The sequence below is a fragment of the Peromyscus maniculatus genome, chromosome 1, assembly GCF_049852395.1.
Source record: "Peromyscus maniculatus bairdii isolate BWxNUB_F1_BW_parent chromosome 1, HU_Pman_BW_mat_3.1, whole genome shotgun sequence".
In the NCBI taxonomy this organism is placed as follows: domain Eukaryota; kingdom Metazoa; phylum Chordata; class Mammalia; order Rodentia; family Cricetidae; genus Peromyscus; species Peromyscus maniculatus.
Window position 1 is genome coordinate 30,258,106 of NC_134852.1, and position 17,365 is coordinate 30,275,470.

A 17,365-nucleotide genomic window follows, 5' to 3' on the forward strand; every position below is an offset into this window, starting at 1 on the left:
CCGGGCTGAGAGGGCAGCGACCAGTGACTTCCCTGCCACGTCAAGCCACAGGGAAGCCCTGTTTTGGAAAAGCTACCCAGAAGCCGGGCAGAGCTGTGATGGACCTCAAGTTCTCTCAGAAGACTGGGGCAGGAGGATCATGAATTCAGTGCAAGAGCCGCTCACTGGGCGACTTAGCAAGATTCTATCTGAAAACGAAAAAGCATCTCTCTGTTTTGGTTTTATTCACACAGGGTCTCTCATGTGGCTCAGGCTACCCCGGAACTCTCTGTGTAGCCAAGGCTGTCCCTGAGCTGCTCATCTTCCAGGTGCTGAGATTATAGGTTTGTAGCACCATGCCCAGCTCGAAATGTAAACCAAAGCCAGTCAGAGCAACACAGTAAGTTCCAGGACAGCCAGGGCTACATAGTGAGATCCTATATAAGAAGAATTCTGGGAAGTTGGCCCATCGAGTAAAGAAGCTTGCTAACAAGACCGATGACCTGAGTTCAGTCCCTGAGAAGAATGGAGAGAACAACTCCTGAAAGTTGTCTTCTGACCTCTACATGTACACATGGCACATACACTTGCGTGAGTACAAACACACACACACATAAATAAATGGAATTTTTAGCGGTCCATTGCCTTAACCATTCAGCTACTTTGTCACCCCCTAAATACATGTAATTTTTCTTTGTTTTGCTTTTTCGGGACAGGATTTCTCTGTGTAGCCCTGTCTGTCCTGGAACTCCCTCTGTAGACCAGGCTGGCCTCAAACTCACAGAGATCCGCCTGCCTCTGCCTCCCGAGGGATTAAAGGCGTGCACCACCACCACAGTCTGACATAAATGTAATTTTTTTCCATTTATTTTTTTTCTTATTATCAGCTTGATACAGTACACATTCTTATCCTAATAGTGAAGTGTTTCACTGAGGCTTGCCCAGTGATTGAGTAAAACCAAAACTTATTATAAGCCACAGTCCTCCTAGGGTCCCCCCTGCTATGTAGCCTGTAATTTTGAAAAGAGGGCACTTACCTGGTGTGTATGAGGCCCTGGGTTCGATTCTTAGAATCTCCCCCACTGCCTCCCCCAAAAGGAAGAGAGACAAGCCCCCAGTTCCTGAGAGTGACGGCTGGATAATGTGGAGGGTTTTGGGATTTGGGGAACCACTTGGAATAGGGTTTAAGGTTTGCATGGTCTAGGAAGTGAGGGGCACTGTGAGGATAAGGTTCCTCTGACCCGGGGCACCTTCAAGACTTTGCCTCCTGGATCTGAGCAGGCGCCTGGAAGTCTCCTGTTCACTTCAAGACGGAACCGTGTGGGGAGGGAGGGGGTTGTCACCTTGGCCCCTTCCTCTAAAGCTTTCCTAGTGTCCTCCCCTGCCAGGTGACAGCGTTTCCTCTTATTAACTCCTAGATATGACAAGGGGTGACCTCTGGCCTCAAGAGGAGCTTCTCAGCAGGTGACACAGAGTAGGAACAAACAGCTTTATTGTGGGTGCGGGGGTGGGGGGTGGGGGGGTAGAGGGTGGAGGTGGGGCAGGGGGAGGAGGTGGGGGAGGGGGGAGGTGGGTGGCACTTTAACCCTGAGTCTGGTCTCTGCAGAGCAGCTGGGGACACAGGCTGAGGGTCTTGTTCAGGAGGTGGTCTCTGGAGCTTTGCAGCCAGGCCTGAGTGCGGGGACCCAGGTCTTTCAAATGGTCTTCATAGTAGGTCTGCACAAAGCCCTGGACAGCCTCAGGGCCCCTGTGTAAGGAGGACATCTTAGTTGACACCCTAGATGCCACAGGGGTATGGCCCATCTATTTCTGACCTTCTTCAGACCCGGGGGTCCAGACCCCAGCCCTCCTCCCTCAGACCCAGGGGTCCAGGCCCAGCCTCCTCCCTCAGACCCGGGGGTCCAGACCCAGCCCTCCTCCCTCAGACCCGGGGGTCCAGCCCTCCTCCCTCAGACCCGGGGGTCCAGCCCCAGTCCTCCTCCCTCAGACCCAGGGGTCCAGGCCCAGCCCTCCTCCCTCAGACCCAGGGGTCCAGACCCCAGCCCTCCTCCCTCAGACCCAGGGATCCAGACCCCAGCCCTCCTCCCTCAGACCCGGGGGTCCAGACCCCAGCCCTCCTCCCTCAGACCTGGGGGTCCAGACCCAGCCCTCCTCCCTCAGACCCACTGGCTCTCTTTGCTCTCTCTCACCAGAACCACTGCCATCTGTCCCTGGTCCTGGTCACCAGTGGCTTCACCATCTCCATCACCCGGGTCCTGACCAGGTCCCAGCGGCTGTTCTCGGGGGCAGGGGTGGGGATCAGGCTTTCTGTAGTCATGGATGCTGGGGGAAATCACAGAAGCGCTTCAGCGAGGCGGGATCCCAGATCCCCATTCCTCTCTCCCTGCGTCACTCACCTTTGTCCCCAGACACCCACGTCACCCGTCATCAGAGGCCGCACCTGACTTACCCTGTCCTAGACTCAGTTTCCCATCCTGTAGAAAGGGGCACATTGACTTCCTATGGGAGGGCTACTGTGCCTCCCGGAAGCAAGCGACAGGCAAGTGCCTTGTGTCTTGCACACCCTTGCCCATCCCTGGTCGCCAGCTTGGCCCCTGACACCACCGCCCTCACTCCCCCCACTGGGCCATCTCCCCTTCCCCACTGCTGGCCGCCCCCTCCCGTGACTCCCGGAACAGCCGCTACCTCCTCCCGGCATGTCACAGAGACCAGCGGCTGCCTCCATGCATGGGGGAGCAAAAGCCCATTTTAATTCACCCTCTGCCATGGCCAATGTCCCCAGCTTTGCTTTTAGTCTCTCTGGGTCACAATTCTCTTCCTTACACACATGTACGCATGCATGCGCACACGCACACACAGGTGTACACACACACACACATACACACACGCACGCACACACATACACACGCGTGCACACACACGCACACGCTCTCACACACACACGCACGCACGCGCACACACACGCACACACGTACACACAGGTGTATACACACACACGCACGCACGCGCACACACACACACGCACACACATACACACAGGTGTATACACACACACACACACACGCACACGCACGCGCACACACTCCTCTCGCTCTAGCACCCACACCTAGATCCCGCACACAGGTATAGGTGCTCAGGTGCTCATTCTTATGCTTGTGTTTTTTGTTTGAATCTCATTTGTTTGATTTTTTTTGAGACAGGGCTTCTCTGTGTAACACTGGCTGTCCTGGACCTCACTCTGTAGACCAGGCTGGCCTCAAACTCACAGAGATCCACCTGCCTCCGCCTCCCGAGTGCTGGGATTAAAGACGTGCGCCACCATGCCTGACCTGTTTAAACATTTTTTTTTTAAGACTAATTTTTAGTCTCTGTATGAGAATGTAAGCCTAGGGAGGCCAAAGGCATCAGATCCCCTGGAACTGGGGTTCCAGGCAGTTGTGAGCCTGGGAACTGAATTCCAGTCCTTTGCAAGAGCAGTACACGCCCTTAACCACTAAGCCATCCCTCAAGCCTCATATGTATGTATGTATGTATGTATGTATGTATGTACGTACGTACGCACGCATGCATGCATGTATGTATGTATGTATGTACGTATGTATGTATGTATGGAGACAGGTCTCTTGTAGTCCTGGCTGGCCTCATGTAACCGAGGATAACTTCTGAGCTGCTGATCAGAATTCCAACTGCTGATCCTCTTGACCCCACCTCCAAAGTGGTGGGCTGACGGGTGTGTGCTCCCAACCTGGTTCATGCAGTGCCAGGGCTGGAACCCAGGGCTTCTGTGTGCCATCCAAGCTCTCTACCAACAAAGCCGCATCCTCAGCTTGTCCTGCAGCTTCCTGTGTAGCTGAGGCTAGCTTTGAACTCCTGATCCTCCTGCCTCCACCTCCCAAGTGCTGGGGTTCTGGGCATGTACCACCATACCCAGACCACACATGTACTCTAGTACCAAGACACTTATGTCACCTGCTGTCAGAAGCCTCACCTGTGACTTCACCACTCCAAGACAGTCTCCCATTCTGTGAAAGGGGCACTACGCTAAGCACATGAGGCGTACACAGGCACACCATGAGCACTGTCTACGGGAGAAGCGTGTATATTTATTTTTATTTTCATTTTATGTGCATTGGTGTTTTGCCCACATGTATGCTTGTAAGAGGGTGTCAGATAGATCTTGGAGTTACAGACAGTTGTGAGATATCATGTGGGTGCTAGGAACTGAACCCAGGTCCTCTGGAAGAGCAGTCAGTGCTCTTAACTGCTGAGCCATCTCTCCAGCCCTGAAGCAGACAGGGTCTCACTGTATAACCCTGGCTGTCCTGCAACGCACTGTGTAGACCAGGCTGGCCTCAAACTCCCAGGGATTCACCTGCCTCTGTCTGAGTGCTCGGATTAAAGGTGTGTGCCACCACCATCTGGCAGTCCCCATTTTCTGTAATTTTAAAGGTTGAGTATCACTAAACTGTCAGGAGGACTCCAAACCTTCAATCCTCCTGCTTCAGCCTTTGAGTAATTGGGATTACAGACCTGTACCAATATACTCTGCTCACGAGATACAATTTTAAATGCAAGCACAAAATAAGATACTATGTGTGAACACACTAGAAACAGCCTCCTCTGTAGCCACACACTTAGAACTTTCATACATGCACCCTGTAGAGAGCCACAAACACGCACATGCCCACCCAGGAAGCATTGCACACCTGTAATTCTAGTGCTTAGGAGGTAGAATCAGGAGGATCAGGGGTTCAAGGCCAGCCTGGGCTACCTGAGACCCTGTCTCAAAACAAAACAAAAAAACTCAACAACAAAAACATCACAAATACATAGTATCAGAAACAAAAACAAAAAAAGGCGTACTTGTGCCCATCGTGAGACGTGTACATTTGTATTTGTCACAATGGCCGCTGGGATCCAGTGGCTAAGGATAAGGCTTTGCTGGGGGAGGTCTTGTCTTGCATGCACAAGGCCCTGAATTTGATGCCCAGCACCACATAAACCAGGTGTGGTGGGGCATGCCTGTAATCTGAACAGGCAAGAGTGTTAGGAATTTAAGATCATCCTTAGCAGTATTGAGAGTTCAAAGCCAGCCCCGGACTACATGAGACCGTGTCTCCAAAGAACAAAACAAACAGCCTGTGGTAGAGTGTTTGCCTGGTATCTGAAGACCCTGTGTTCCGTGTGTGTGTGTGTGTGTGTGTGTGTGTGTGTGTGTGTGTGTGTGTCACACTCCTCTTACATGGCTACGGACCCATTTGGTGAAGCCACAGTCACGCCCCACCCACAGGACCCCCACCTCCAGCAAGCCCCCCACTCCTCACCTACAAGGCAGGCCAGGAGCAGCACCGAGAGGCAGAGGGAGGGCAGGGCCTGCATCCTGCGTCCCACGAGGGACATTTCTGGGGACTTGACCCTCTGTCCTCTGTGCTCCACTCTGTACACTGGGGAAGAGGCAGGCGGCCCTGGAAAGAGACCTCCCTCTGTCACCTCCCCACTTTTCTTGGCAGGACTTCAAGAGACGGGCCTGGTGACTGGACAGTCAAAGACCATGCCCGCCTGCCTGATCGCTCTTTCCCGCCCTCCCTGACCTGACGGGAGCTCCCACACTCAACTGGATGAAAATCCTGACGCCACCAGACTTTCCCTGGACTCAGTTTCTCCCTTTGGGAATCGAGACCACGATCTAGCCTTGAGAAATTGGTGTGTGTGGCGGGGAGTGGGGCAGGGGAGGGAGGGTTGTTCTGATTTATTTTGAGACAGGGTCTCCTGTAGCCCCGGCTGTCCTGGAACTCAATATATCGCCAAGAGTGATCTGGAATCCTTATCCTCCTGCCTCCACCTCCCACATGTGCCACCACACCTGGCTCTTCTTTGTACTTTTTATTTTGTAACAAGGTCTCACTAAGCAGCCCAAGCAGAACTTGGAATCATGGTCCTCCTGCCTCAGCATCTGGGATAGCTGCAATTACAGTCCTTCGTCCTTGTGTGGCTTGAGTTTTGAGTTCTTTTAGTTAACTTTTTTTTTTTTTTTTTTTTTTCTAGATAGGGTTTCTACAGTCCTTGCTGTCCTAGAACTCACTCTGTAGACCAGGCTGGCCTCGAACTCACAGAGATCAGCTTGTCTCTACTTCCCCAGTGCTGGAATTAAAGGTGTAAGCCACCAATGCCTGGCAATATTTTTAAAGTGTATTTTTACTCATGTGTATGTGTGTGTGTCTGTGTTGGGGGGGGTATGTGTACATGAGTGCAGGTTTCCACAGAGGCCAGGGGTGTCAGATTTCCCTGGAACTGGATGTGAGCCGCCTGATGTGGATGCTGGGAGTCGGATTCAGGTCCCCTGGAAGATACTGTTAACCACTAAGCCATCCCAGTGGCACTTCAATTGTTTTTAAGTATGTTTATTCTTTTGTGTGTTGTGTGTGTGTCTTGTGTGTGTCGTGTGTCTGTGTATGTGTGCCTGTGTGTACTGTGTGTCTGTCTGTGTCTGTGTGTGTTGTGTGTGTCTGTGTGTATGTCTCTGTGTGTGTGTGTTGTGTGTGTGTTTCTGTATCTGTGTGTGTTGTGTGTCTGTGTATGGTGTGTGTCTGTCTGTGTGTTGTGTGTGTCTGTGTGTGTCTCTGTATGTGTGTTGTGTGTGTGTTTCTGTGTCTGTGTGTGTTGTGTGCCTGTGGGTCTGTCCATGCCACTGAACACATGTGGAGGTCCAAGGACAACTTTAGCTTTCCGGGCTTGGGTCTCTTCTTCCACCATGGAATCCCAGGGATCAAGCTCGGTAGTTAGGCTTGGCCGCAGGTACCTTTATCTGCGAGCCATCTTGACCCCTCTTCTTTCTTCTCTGCCTCCCCCTCCCTCTCTCTGAATGAGGTGAGGTTTTGTTAGGACCCTTTTGCCTCAGCCTCTTGAGTTCCATGGTTTCAAGGGTAAACCACATCAATGAAACAAAAATTAATTTAAACGTGTTCCATGCAAGATTCGGGAATTTCACCAAATAACTCCTTAAACATTACCTATTCATCTGAAGTTGAAATGTAACTGAGTACCTTGTGGCTTCCTATTTGTTTGTTTATTGTTTATTGAGACAGTTTCTCCGGGCAGCCTTGACTGGCCTTGCATTTCCGATCCTCCGGCCTCTACCTTCCCAGCGCTGGGATGACATGCCATCACATGCCCAGCACACGTTGTTTCCACGCAGCAGATCTCCTGACCGGAATCTCAACCGCAGCCTGAGCAGTTGTACAGAGCAACCCTGACCCAGACGCCTGCAGAGAGCTGACCGGTCACACCGGTAGCTGCTCATCACATGTCAGCTTCTCTAGGACAGTTAAAAAAAAAAAAAAAAAAAAGCCACGCAGAGCTGCTGTTTGCCGTAATGCAAACATTTTTGGAATAGACTTTGGGGTTGGTTGCAAAATAGTGTAAAACTGCCGACCTAGACACCGAAAGTGGCTGAAATGGTCCATTTTATGTTCTGTGGTTTTGTTTTGTTTTGTTTCCACAAAAATAAAAAAAGAAAACAGAAGCACAAACCCACCCACCGCAGATCCCCATGTCTTGTTACAGAGGTCAGGACCTCTTGCTGGACGGACATGGTTGTGGTGGTGCACACCTGGCATCCCAGAACTTGAGACGCTGAGGCAGGAGGATTGTTGAGTTTGAGCGGGGGTGACATAGGAAGACCCTGCTGGCCACAAGAGGAAGAGGGCTGTGGAGTTCATAGCCAAACCCTGCCTGTTTTCAGCATTGAGATCTGGTGGAAGTTTCTTAACTGCTGTAGGCTGACTGCTTCACGCTGAAAAGTGATTGGGTAATTACCTGGCTTGGAGGCTGGCCTGATGCAGGACAGGGCATCAGGAGATGGGCAACCACAGTGTAACTAGCCAACAGTTGCTATTTATTTATTCATTTTTGAAAAAAAAAATTAGATTTGATAGCCAGGCATGGTGGCACAGGCCTTTAATTCCAGCACTCAGGAAGCAGAGGCAGGAGGATAGCTGTAAGTCACCACACCAGGCTTTTTTTTTTTTTTTTTTTTGGTTTTTGGTTTTTCGAGACAGGGTTTCTCTGTGTAGCTTTGCGCCTTTCCTGGAACTCACTTGGTAGCCCAGGCTGGCCTCGAACTCACAAAGATCCGCCTGCCTCTGCCTCCCGAGTGCTGGGATTAAAGGCGTGCGCCACCACCGCCCGGCAGATTTTTTTTTTTTTTTTTTTTTTTTTTTTGGTTTTTCGAGACAGGGTTTCTCTGTGTAGCTTTGCGCCTTTCCTGGAGCTCACTTGGTAGCCCAGGCTGGCCTCGAACTCACAGAGATCCGCCTGGCTCTGCCTCCCGAGTGCTGGGATTAAAGGCGTGCGCCACCACCGCCCGGCCACACCAGGCTTTGATATATTTATTGGTATTTTTGAGACAAGGTCTTACTATGTAGCTCTGGCTGGCCTGGAACTCACTCTGTAGACCAGGCTGGCCCTGAACTCAGAGATCTGCCTGCCTCTACCTCCAGAGTGCAGGAACCAAAGATATGTGCCACCAGGCCCCGACCAGGCTTTGATTTTTTTTGAATAAGGATTCTTCCAATGTAGCCTAGGTGCTTGGAACCGTGATTACCTTGTGTCTGCCTTCCAAGTGCTCAGCTCACAGGTCTGCGCCACCACACCTAATTTTATGCTGGCCTGAGGATAGAATGCAAGGCCAAATGTATGCTAAGCAAGTACTCTCCCAACTGAGCCCGCACATGACGATCTTTTCTTGGCAAGTGCTTCCTTATACACACTGTGCTCCAGGCCCAGAGGGAATGGCTTTGGCACACCCCAGAGGTTAGGGATTTTTCCCCCTCTACTGTTGAGAATTGAACCCAGGGCTTTGTGTTTAGACAGGTGCTCTACCACTGACCACACCCCCAGCCCCTCACTGGGGGATTCTAGGCAGGGGCTCTACCACTGAACCACACCCCCAGCCCCTCACTGGGGGATTCTAGGCAGGGGTTCTACCACTGAGCCACACCCCAGCCCCTCACTGGGGGATTCTAGGCAGGGGCTCTACCACTGAGCCACACCCCCAGCCCCTCACTGGGGGATTCTAGGCAGGGGCTCTACCACTGAGTCATGCTCCTACCCAGCATTCTTTTCTCACACACGTGGAAGCTGAGACTGTTTTGGTTGGGTCTGAATCTAGTTGTCTTTCACCATTTAACCTATGACCCTCCCCAGGCAAACCCTACAGCCCAAGAGGGAGCCTAAGGCAGTGGGGCCGGGGTTGGGGAAGGTCTCTGTCCTCTGCCCTTCATCCAAAGTCAGCACACAGGGTAGCTGTGTGCTGTTTGCTGTTTGGTGCCTGCAATGTTTGCTCATCCCGGGAACAGGAACAGACTGAAGGTCGTCCAGGGTGGACATCAGGGGCAACTGAAAAGAATGTGCTGGGGAGGGGATGGGAGGAGAAAGAATGGGGATTAGGGAAGGGGGTGGGACAGGACCCTGACATGACAGTGTCAGTCTGAGGATTTAGGAGCATCCCTGAGATTAAACTGTCCTTCAAGTCGCCCGGTAAACAGAAACCCTCCTTTTATCTCTCTTTTTGGCTTTTGAGACAGAGTCACACCGTAGCCAGGCTGGTCTCAAGCTCCCGGTGATCCTCCTGCTGTGAAACCTCCCAGGTCCCTACTCTCCTCCCGTCTTTGTCCTCCTGTCTCAGGATTTCATCTTGATTGGGAATCCCTGCTCCTACTGCGGAGTCCTCAAACCCTCACTCTCCTTACTCACCTTTCATGGGTTTCTAACTTCTCCAGCTGGACGCATGGGGTTATGGCAGGAAATTTGGAGTATTTGAGGGGCTGGGGTGTGGCTCAGTGGTAGGGCCCCTGCCTAGAATCCCCCAGTGAGGGGCTGGGGTGTGGCTCAGTGGTAGAGCCCCTGCCTAGAATCCCCCAGTGAGGGGCTGGGGTGTGGCTCAGTGGTGGAGCCCCTGCCTAGAATCCCCCAGTGAGGGGCTGGGGGTATGGCTCAGTGGTAGAGCCCCTGCCTAGAATCCCCCAGTGAGGGGCTGGGGTGTGGCTCAGTGGTAGAGCATCTGCCCAGCATTTGTCAGGCCCTGGGTTTTTTGGGAACACACTGTGTTAAGACAGATCTAGCATGGTGGCACATACCTACAATCACAGCACTCAGGAGGCTGAGGCAGGATGCTCTTGAATGAGGCCTGCCTTGTTTACAAAGCCTTCTTGAGCCATGTATTGAAACCCCTTCTCAAAAAAAAAAAAAAAAAAAAATCCAAAGCCAAAAAATGACGTGTTTAAATTAAGCAATCATTGCTTGCTTTGACCAAATATTATTCAACACTGGCACTGTGGTCACCTCTAGGTGGGCAATGGCTGGGGATCCATTGGCGACAAACAGTCTTGGCCCTGTAATGGGGGGGGGGGGTTTCTTGGTAACAGTTCCCAGAAGATAACCACCTAGAGTGGTCAGAGCTGCAGTGCAGAAGCCTGGCCCAGCCTGGAGTCTGGGAGGGCTTCCTGGAGGAGGAGACACAGGCACTGTCTTTCTGGCTCTCATCTATGCCCTTTCCATTCCCTGCTACTTTGTTTTTCTATTTCCCTTCATTATTCATGTACAGATTAAACTGTACATGAGTGCCTACTCTTTGCAGGGATAAACCAAACCCAGCCTGATCCGGGTTATACCGAACCAGAAGAGTGTAAACCTGCGGTCATGCCAGGCTGTGCATTCAGTCCAATTCCCGGCTGTCTGGCTGTGTGACCCTGCACCAGCAACTTTACCTCTCTGAGTCTCGCTCACAGGACATGAGCAGGGTTCTCAAGAAGATTCTTTGGGGGAATTATAAAGTTAAAACAATGCAGACAAGGGTGTGGGAGCTGGAGGGATGGCTCAGCGGTTAAGAGCACTGGCTGCTCTTCCAGAGGACCCGGGTTCAATTCCCAACACTCACACGGCAAGCTCACAACCTTCTCCAGCTGGAGGGGAGGTGACGCCCTCTTCTTGCTTCTGCGGTGCACATGCATACATGCAAACACCCACACACTAAAGATAAATACGGTAAACAGACTACTCAACTCAGTCTCTGCTGTTCCTCAGCTCCGCCCCCACTCAAAGCACCACAGAGAGCGTTTGTTCATATAGGCTTTTTATTGGTGTGGGATGAGGAGGGACCCGTCACATCACGTGGAGGGCTCCCTTACTGCGAGATGGCCCCCAGGAACTCAGGCAAACGTGGTCTTGAACTTCTCCTTCACTTTGTCGAATGTCTCTGAAAGCCAGGTCCTTTGTGGAGAGATAAAGACATGGTCCCTGTTTACTGTGCCCTCCAAGGTTCCAGACCCCTGTTTCCTACTCCCTCAGTGTCCCTTCCCTTAGTCCCATTGTCTGTGGGATGAAAATTCTGGGTTGGGTGGGTCAGTTCTCTGTCTGTTTCCTCACATAGACCAGAGCAGTGTGTGTGTGTGTGTGTGTGTGTGTGTGTGTGTGTGTGTTTTGAGACAAGGTCTCATGTAGCCAGGCTAGCCTCAACCTTGATATGTAGCTAAGGATGACCTTGAACTTCTTTTTTTTTTTTTTTTTTTTTTTTTTGGTTTTTCGAGACAGGGTTTCTCTGCGTAGCTTTGCACCTTTCCTGGAGCTCACTTGGTAGCCCAGGCTGGCCTCGAACTCACAGAGATCCGCCTGGCTCTGCCTCCGGAGTGCTGGGATTAAAGGCGTGCGCCACCACCGCCCGGCTCGACCTTGAACTTCTGATCCTCCTGCCTCCACCTCCCAGATGCCGGGATGACAGGTGTGTACCTTTATGTCTGGTTTTATGTGGTGCTGGGGACCAGACCCTGGGCTTCATGTATTCAAGACAAGCACTCTACCAACTGAGCCACATGCCCTGCCCAGACTGAGCATCATGAAATCAAAAGTCAAAAAACTTCCTCTTTCATAGCCAGCCACTGTGTGGGAAGTGGTGAGCAGGTGTGTACAGAGGACAAAGGCTAACCTCAGGTGTTGGTCCTCAGGCAGTATCTCCCTGACCTAGGCCAGGGATCTGCCACCGCATCAGTGGGGTTAAAAGCATACATCAGCCGGGCGGTGGTGGCGCACGCCTTTAATCCCAGCACTCCGGAGGCAGAGGCAGGTGGATCTCTGTGAGTTCAAGGCCAGCCTGGGCTACCAAGTGAGTTCCACGAAAGGCGCAAAGCTACACAGAGAAACCCTGTCTCAAAAAACCAAAATAAATAAATAAATAAATAAATAAATAAATAAATAAATAAATAAATAAATAAATAAAAATAAAAGCATATGTCACCATACTTCACCTTTTTTGGTCGTTTGGTTGTGGTTTTTATTTTTATTTTTATTTTTTTTGGTTTTTCGAGACAGGGTTTCTCTGTGTAGCTTTGCGCCTTTCCTGGAACTCACTTGGTAGCCCAGGCTGGCCTCGAACTCACAGAGATCCGCCTGGCTCTGCCTCCCGAGTGCTGGGATTAAAGGCGTGCGCCACCACCGCCCGGCTTTGGTTGTGGTTTTTAAAGACAGGGTTGATCTGTGTAGCCCTGGCTGTCCTGGCACTCGCTCTGTAGCCCAGGCTGGCCTTGAACTTACAGAGATCCTCCTGCCTCTGCCTCCCGAGTGCTGGGATTAAAGATCTTTGCATAGCCACCACCACCTGGCTTTACTTACACGCTTTTTAAAGCTTTATTTTATACATGAATTTGTGTGCTTGGGTGCCTGCAGAGGCCAGGAGATGGCATTGGACCGCCTGGAGCTGGAGTTCCAGGCTCTTGAGAGCCACCTGACATGGGTGCTGCGGGCAGCAAGTGCTCCCAGCTGCTGATCCTCCTGCCCGACTTTGTAAAACGTGGAATCTGGGTATCAGATTCAGGTTCTCGCAGGCATTGATACCGAAAGATCTTCCCTCAGCCTCCCTTCATCTTCTTTTTAGTTAGCTTCTTCTTTTTTTTTTTTTAAATCTTGTTTTGTTTGTTTGGTTTTTTGCTGAGATTAAAAGCATGTGCCACCACCTCCCACAAGGCCTGCCATCTCTTGCTTCCCGCCTACCCTCCTCTAGCCTGTGCTTGCCTACACGTCACCGTCACCACCCATTCCCCCGCTCCCCTCCTTGGCCCAAGTTTTTCCCCTTGTCTGGAAGGCCATTCTCTCTTGTCTACACATCTTCCTGCCCCAGGGCCTTTGCACCCCCCCCCCCCCAGGAAACTTCCTTGCCAAGTTGAGGCCTGGCTGGGTATTTGTAATCAAACTCAGACCTCACTTGAAACGAATGAGAATGATTTGTCTCCTTGCCAAAACGAGCAGAAATTGGCTAACCAACCTGTTTACAACATACCAGCCGCCTCTCAGGGCACCTCCATTTCCCCCTCAAAATCACCCCCTCTTTTTGTTTTTCTTTTGTTTCTGTTTTGAGGCAGAGTCTTGCCCTGTGGTCCAGGCTGGTCTCAAGCTCCCTATTGTCTTCCCTTAGCCTCCCAAGTTGCTACAGTTTTTTCTTTCTTTCTTTCTCTCTCTCTCTCTCTCTCTCTCTCTCTCTCTCTCTCTCTCCCTCCCTCCCTCCCTTCCTTTCTTTTTTTTTTTTTTTTTTTTTTTTTTGAGACAGGGTTTCTTTGTGTAGCCTTGGCTGTCCTGGAACTCGCTCTGTAGCCCAAGCTGGCCTCCATCTCACAGAGATCCGCCTGCCTCTGCCTCCCGAGCGCTTGGATTAAAGGCGTGTGCCACCAGGGACTGGGTTATAGCTGGGGGTCCTAACCCAGCGTCCCCTAATCTTCCTTCTCTAGTTGTCTCTTCGGCTAGTCTGAAGCCTCTGGCCTGCACAGCTCTCCTGCTTTCTCTCCCTGTCCCGGAACCTGTGGTCATGTCCCATTTCAAGAACATACAGGGAGAGCTCAGGGTCTAAGGTGGCCTGTCAGCTCCCAAGCTTGGGCCCTTCACTACCACCCGTAAAGCACCTCTAACAGCTAGGAGTTACACGGCCCGTCCCCAGACTCCAAGCATCTTGAGACCTAGCTCTATGACCTCAGGGAGAGTGTCAATTACTCCTCTGGCGCTCAGTTTCCCCACTTGGTCAGTGTTGTCCACTAGAGCTTTTCACACAGGCACCCCCAGAACCCGCCCGTTCCACGAAAGGGCCTAACCGGGTCTTGGTCAGGATCCCCTTTTGTTTGATGTGATCAATGGCTGCCCGGGTCTTGTCTTCCAAAGCGCTCCCAAACTCCTTCAGCTTATCCGGCAACTTCTCAAATGCGCTGGACAAGTCAGGGGTCGCCTGGGCGGGGGCAGGGCCTGCAGCGAGAGGGTTGTAAGCAAACCCGTTAGCATGGGGGAGGGTATGGGAGTGACCCACGGGATTCAGGGCTTCGGACACTAGTCTTTTACTGCGCCATCCACCTCCACCATCTACGCTCCACCTCTCCTAGGAGGATCAGCCAATCCCAGAGGGGGGATGCTACGTCATCGGTAGCTAGGGCTTTCTGGACAGACTTGTCTCCCGCAGGACCGACCACCTTGACAGGTGGGCTGGGGGAGCCATCCGGGGGCGGCAGTGGAACGCGGGCAAAGAAATGGACCTCGGAGCTCTCGCGAGGGACCTCTAAGTCTTGCGGTCCCCAGGCCCACGACCAGTCCCACACTTCAAAGCCCCGGGTTCTTACCTTCCAAAGCCATGGCCAAGACCACAATCAGGACAGGAAGTGAGATGAAGAGCCTCATGGTGGCTGGAGGGGCACCCTGGAGGCAGATGGGGGGGGCATCACTAGCACCCTTCCACCCCCACCCCCACGATTCCCCCACTCCAATCCCTTGGCTGTAGGAAGTGGGGAGCACTTTCCCATGCACCCACCTGGATCTAAGGATCTGTTAGGAGGAGCGCAGGGGTGGGAGGATCCTGCACAGGGGTTTAACAGGTCGGGGAGGGGGCGGAGCAGGCTCATCGCCCTCCCCCGAGCCTCCCCCTTGCCTGTGTGCCCACCTACTTTTTTTCTTTTTTCTTTCTTTTTTTTGACATAAGATCTTTGGCTGGCCTCGGACTTGTGATCCTCCTGCCTCTGCCTCTCTAGTGAGCGCTGAGGTTACAGGCATGCGCGACCACAACCGGTCTATCCTCTTCTGCCATACTGTAGGACACTGGGAGCCAGGCCCCGCCCAGGCCCATCATTTAGGCCTAAGACTTGTCGCTGGTCAGCACCCCGCTCCCACTCAGGGAATACGTTGTTCTCACCTGCTCTCTGAGGCTGTCCCACCTCAGGGGTCTTAGAAACAACTCCGCCCACTCCCAAATCTCACCCCCAGCTCACACTGCATCCTCGGGCTAGCTCTGCTCTGCGCTTTCCTGACCCACAAGCCTCAGCTCAGCCTCTGTCAGGATGCTGGGGGCTGGCTCCCGCCTCCTTCACTTCCCATGCCTTTGCATCTGGGCACCCCAGACCTCTCCTGATGCCCTCTGGGGTCTTAACTTGTCATCCCTCAATCTCCCTTCTTTACGAGTTGCCTCTTCAGAGAGTCTAAACTTCAGATCCTCTCAGCTTGCCAAGCTCCACAGGCCCCTCAGCTGGCCCAACCCCCACCCCGGGCCCCCCAAAGACACTATTAGCTCTTGTTAGGCCTCCCTGGCCCCTCCTGGCCCCAGACCTGCCTCCCCGCCCCCTCCCTCCACCACATCCTCTCCCTGAGGCTGGAGTCCAAGGCCTTCCCCTCCCCCAGAGCTGTCGTTGACCGCCAGTGACCCCCTGGCAGCTGGTGGCTGTGGGCCCCAGACACCAGGTTGGCTGGCTCCTTGCCTCTGCAACCCACGTGTCAGCTCTAGGGAGGGGGCACAACAGGGGGATGGCTGTGAACGGGGTGGAACGGACCCGACCCTGGCTGGGTTGCAACATCTCTGAGGCCAGCTCACAGCTTCCAGTCCTTGTGGGCGCCAGGCCTGACCCTCTTGCTTCCTGAACTGAACACTGCTCAGTCCTCAAGCACCCATCTGAATAATGTAACAGATTTCCCCCTGCTCCACCCCAGTGCTTCCAATTCCATCCTCTCCTAGCAACAGGGCCGCCTGTGCCCCAGGTAGAGCAATGGAGTACAGCTAAAGTCGTTAACCACTCGTCAGGCAACTCCAACTTTGTGTTTTTGAGACAGGGTTTCTCTGTGTAGCCCTGGCTGCCCTGGAACTCGCTCTGTAGACCAGGCTGGCCCTGCCCCACCTCTGGGTCTGACCAGGGCCATGGGGAGATGGGGCTCCTCCATTGTTTAGGAGTCTCTACTCTCTCAGCAGTACATTCCTGCAATCCCATCCCTCGGGAAATAGAGGTGGAAGATAAGGAGTTCAAGGATAGTCTTGGTTATATAGTGAGTCTGAGGCAAACCTGGGCTACGTGAGATCCTGATTTCAAAACAACCACAAGGAGGGTTGAGGAGGGTGTGCCTTGCATGTCGGAAAAGCCTGGAAGCCATCCATGGCACTCCATACAGCTGGGGGTGACAGTGCATGAGTTCATATCTATCCAGCACTGAGGAGTTGGAGGCACGAAGATCAGGGGTTCAAGGTCATCTCTGGCTACACAGAGAATAGCTCTGGGTACCCTGAGGCCTCGTTTCAAACAGACAAAAACAAAATGTCTCTGTAGAACTCAAAACTGAACTCTCAGCTAGATCTGGCGGCACAAACCTGTAATTCCAGCATTTAGGGCCGAGGCAGGAGAATTCAGCATTCCAGGCTCAACCTGAAGCAAATAAGCAAATAATTCAGGTCTTTAGTGGGAGGCACTCCTGATATGGTCTCCCCTCACTCTGAGCTCTGAGAGTGTGTTTCTAGCCCCTAGGCATGAAGTGTGGCTGCCCTGAGCTCGGCCACTCAGCCCACTGACCCTTCTTCTCACTGGGCCCCGTGAATCATCTGTGGGAGTAGTGCCCGCCTCCAGATAATGCTCTTTGGTGCCAGGAAAAGCTCCAGGCTCAGGGTGTGCCAGAGGCAGTGGGGGACTGAAGCCCTGGTCTGACCCAAGAGACAGACAGCTCAAGCCGTGGCCTGCCCCTGTCGGTGGGAGCCCTGCTAGGTTCCTGAGAACTGAGGGGGTGGCCGTGGAAGCCAGCCAGGGGCTCGCCAGCTCCCACCCGGACCCCTAAGTGCCAGCTCGCAATCGGAACAGACACCCATGGGGACATGTCCTTCCAAAAGGCGAACAGCACCGGCTGGGGGAAAAAGGTGGGCTTGGGGCCGGACCCGGAGGAAGCAAAGACCTCGCTAACTTCAGGGTAAAGGAGAATGGCGGAGGCTCAGAGTGAGCGCCACAGTGTAGGGAGGAAAGGAACAGACCCAGAGCAAAAGAAACTGCAGGAGGGCGAGATAACAAGAGGCTCAGGAAAACAGGAAGCCAGAAAAGGAAGCCTCAAAGGGAACAGAGGA

General features: G+C 52.7%; 2 protein-coding genes across 2 annotated transcripts; both read right to left on the reverse strand.

Annotated features, from left to right (window-relative positions):
* Positions 1-1,454: 1,454 nt before the first annotated feature.
* Apoc4 (apolipoprotein C4) lies at positions 1,455-5,462 on the reverse strand. The gene is made up of 3 exons (XM_006994868.3): positions 5,304-5,462; positions 2,169-2,301; positions 1,455-1,726 (listed from the first exon to the last, which is right to left on the reverse strand). Exons 1-3 carry the CDS (start codon positions 5,377-5,379, stop codon positions 1,561-1,563), a joined length of 375 nt encoding a protein of 124 aa, XP_006994930.1. The 5' UTR covers positions 5,380-5,462; the 3' UTR covers positions 1,455-1,560.
* Positions 5,463-11,093: 5,631 nt separating this feature from the next.
* On the reverse strand, positions 11,094-14,890 carry Apoc1 (apolipoprotein C1). The gene is made up of 4 exons (XM_006994871.4): positions 14,813-14,890; positions 14,625-14,700; positions 14,109-14,256; positions 11,094-11,247 (listed from the first exon to the last, which is right to left on the reverse strand). Exons 2-4 carry the CDS (start codon positions 14,680-14,682, stop codon positions 11,187-11,189), a joined length of 267 nt encoding a protein of 88 aa, XP_006994933.1. The 5' UTR covers positions 14,683-14,700; positions 14,813-14,890; the 3' UTR covers positions 11,094-11,186.
* Between the last annotated feature and the right edge of the window lie 2,475 nt (positions 14,891-17,365).

Bases quoted from the DNA above. Each gene is read 5' to 3' on its own strand.
- Apoc4 (XM_006994868.3), bottom strand. From the start codon at position 5,379: ATGTCCCTCGTGGGACGCAGGATGCAGGCCCTGCCCTCCCTCTGCCTC. The intron at 2,302-5,303 runs GTGAGGAGTGGG...GATTTCCCCCAG, and splicing joins GCTCCTGGCCTGCCTTGTAG to CATCCATGACTACAGAAAGC. The intron at 1,727-2,168 runs GTGAGAGAGAGC...CTCCTTACACAG, and splicing joins GACAGATGGCAGTGGTTCTG to GGGCCCTGAGGCTGTCCAGG.
- Apoc1 (XM_006994871.4), bottom strand. From the start codon at position 14,682: ATGAGGCTCTTCATCTCACTTCCTGTCCTGATTGTGGTCTTGGCCATG. The intron at 14,257-14,624 runs GTAAGAACCCGG...CTCTCGCTGCAG, and splicing joins CTTGGCCATGGCTTTGGAAG to GCCCTGCCCCCGCCCAGGCG. The intron at 11,248-14,108 runs GTTAGGCCCTTT...CTCTCCACAAAG, and splicing joins GGGATCCTGACCAAGACCCG to GACCTGGCTTTCAGAGACAT.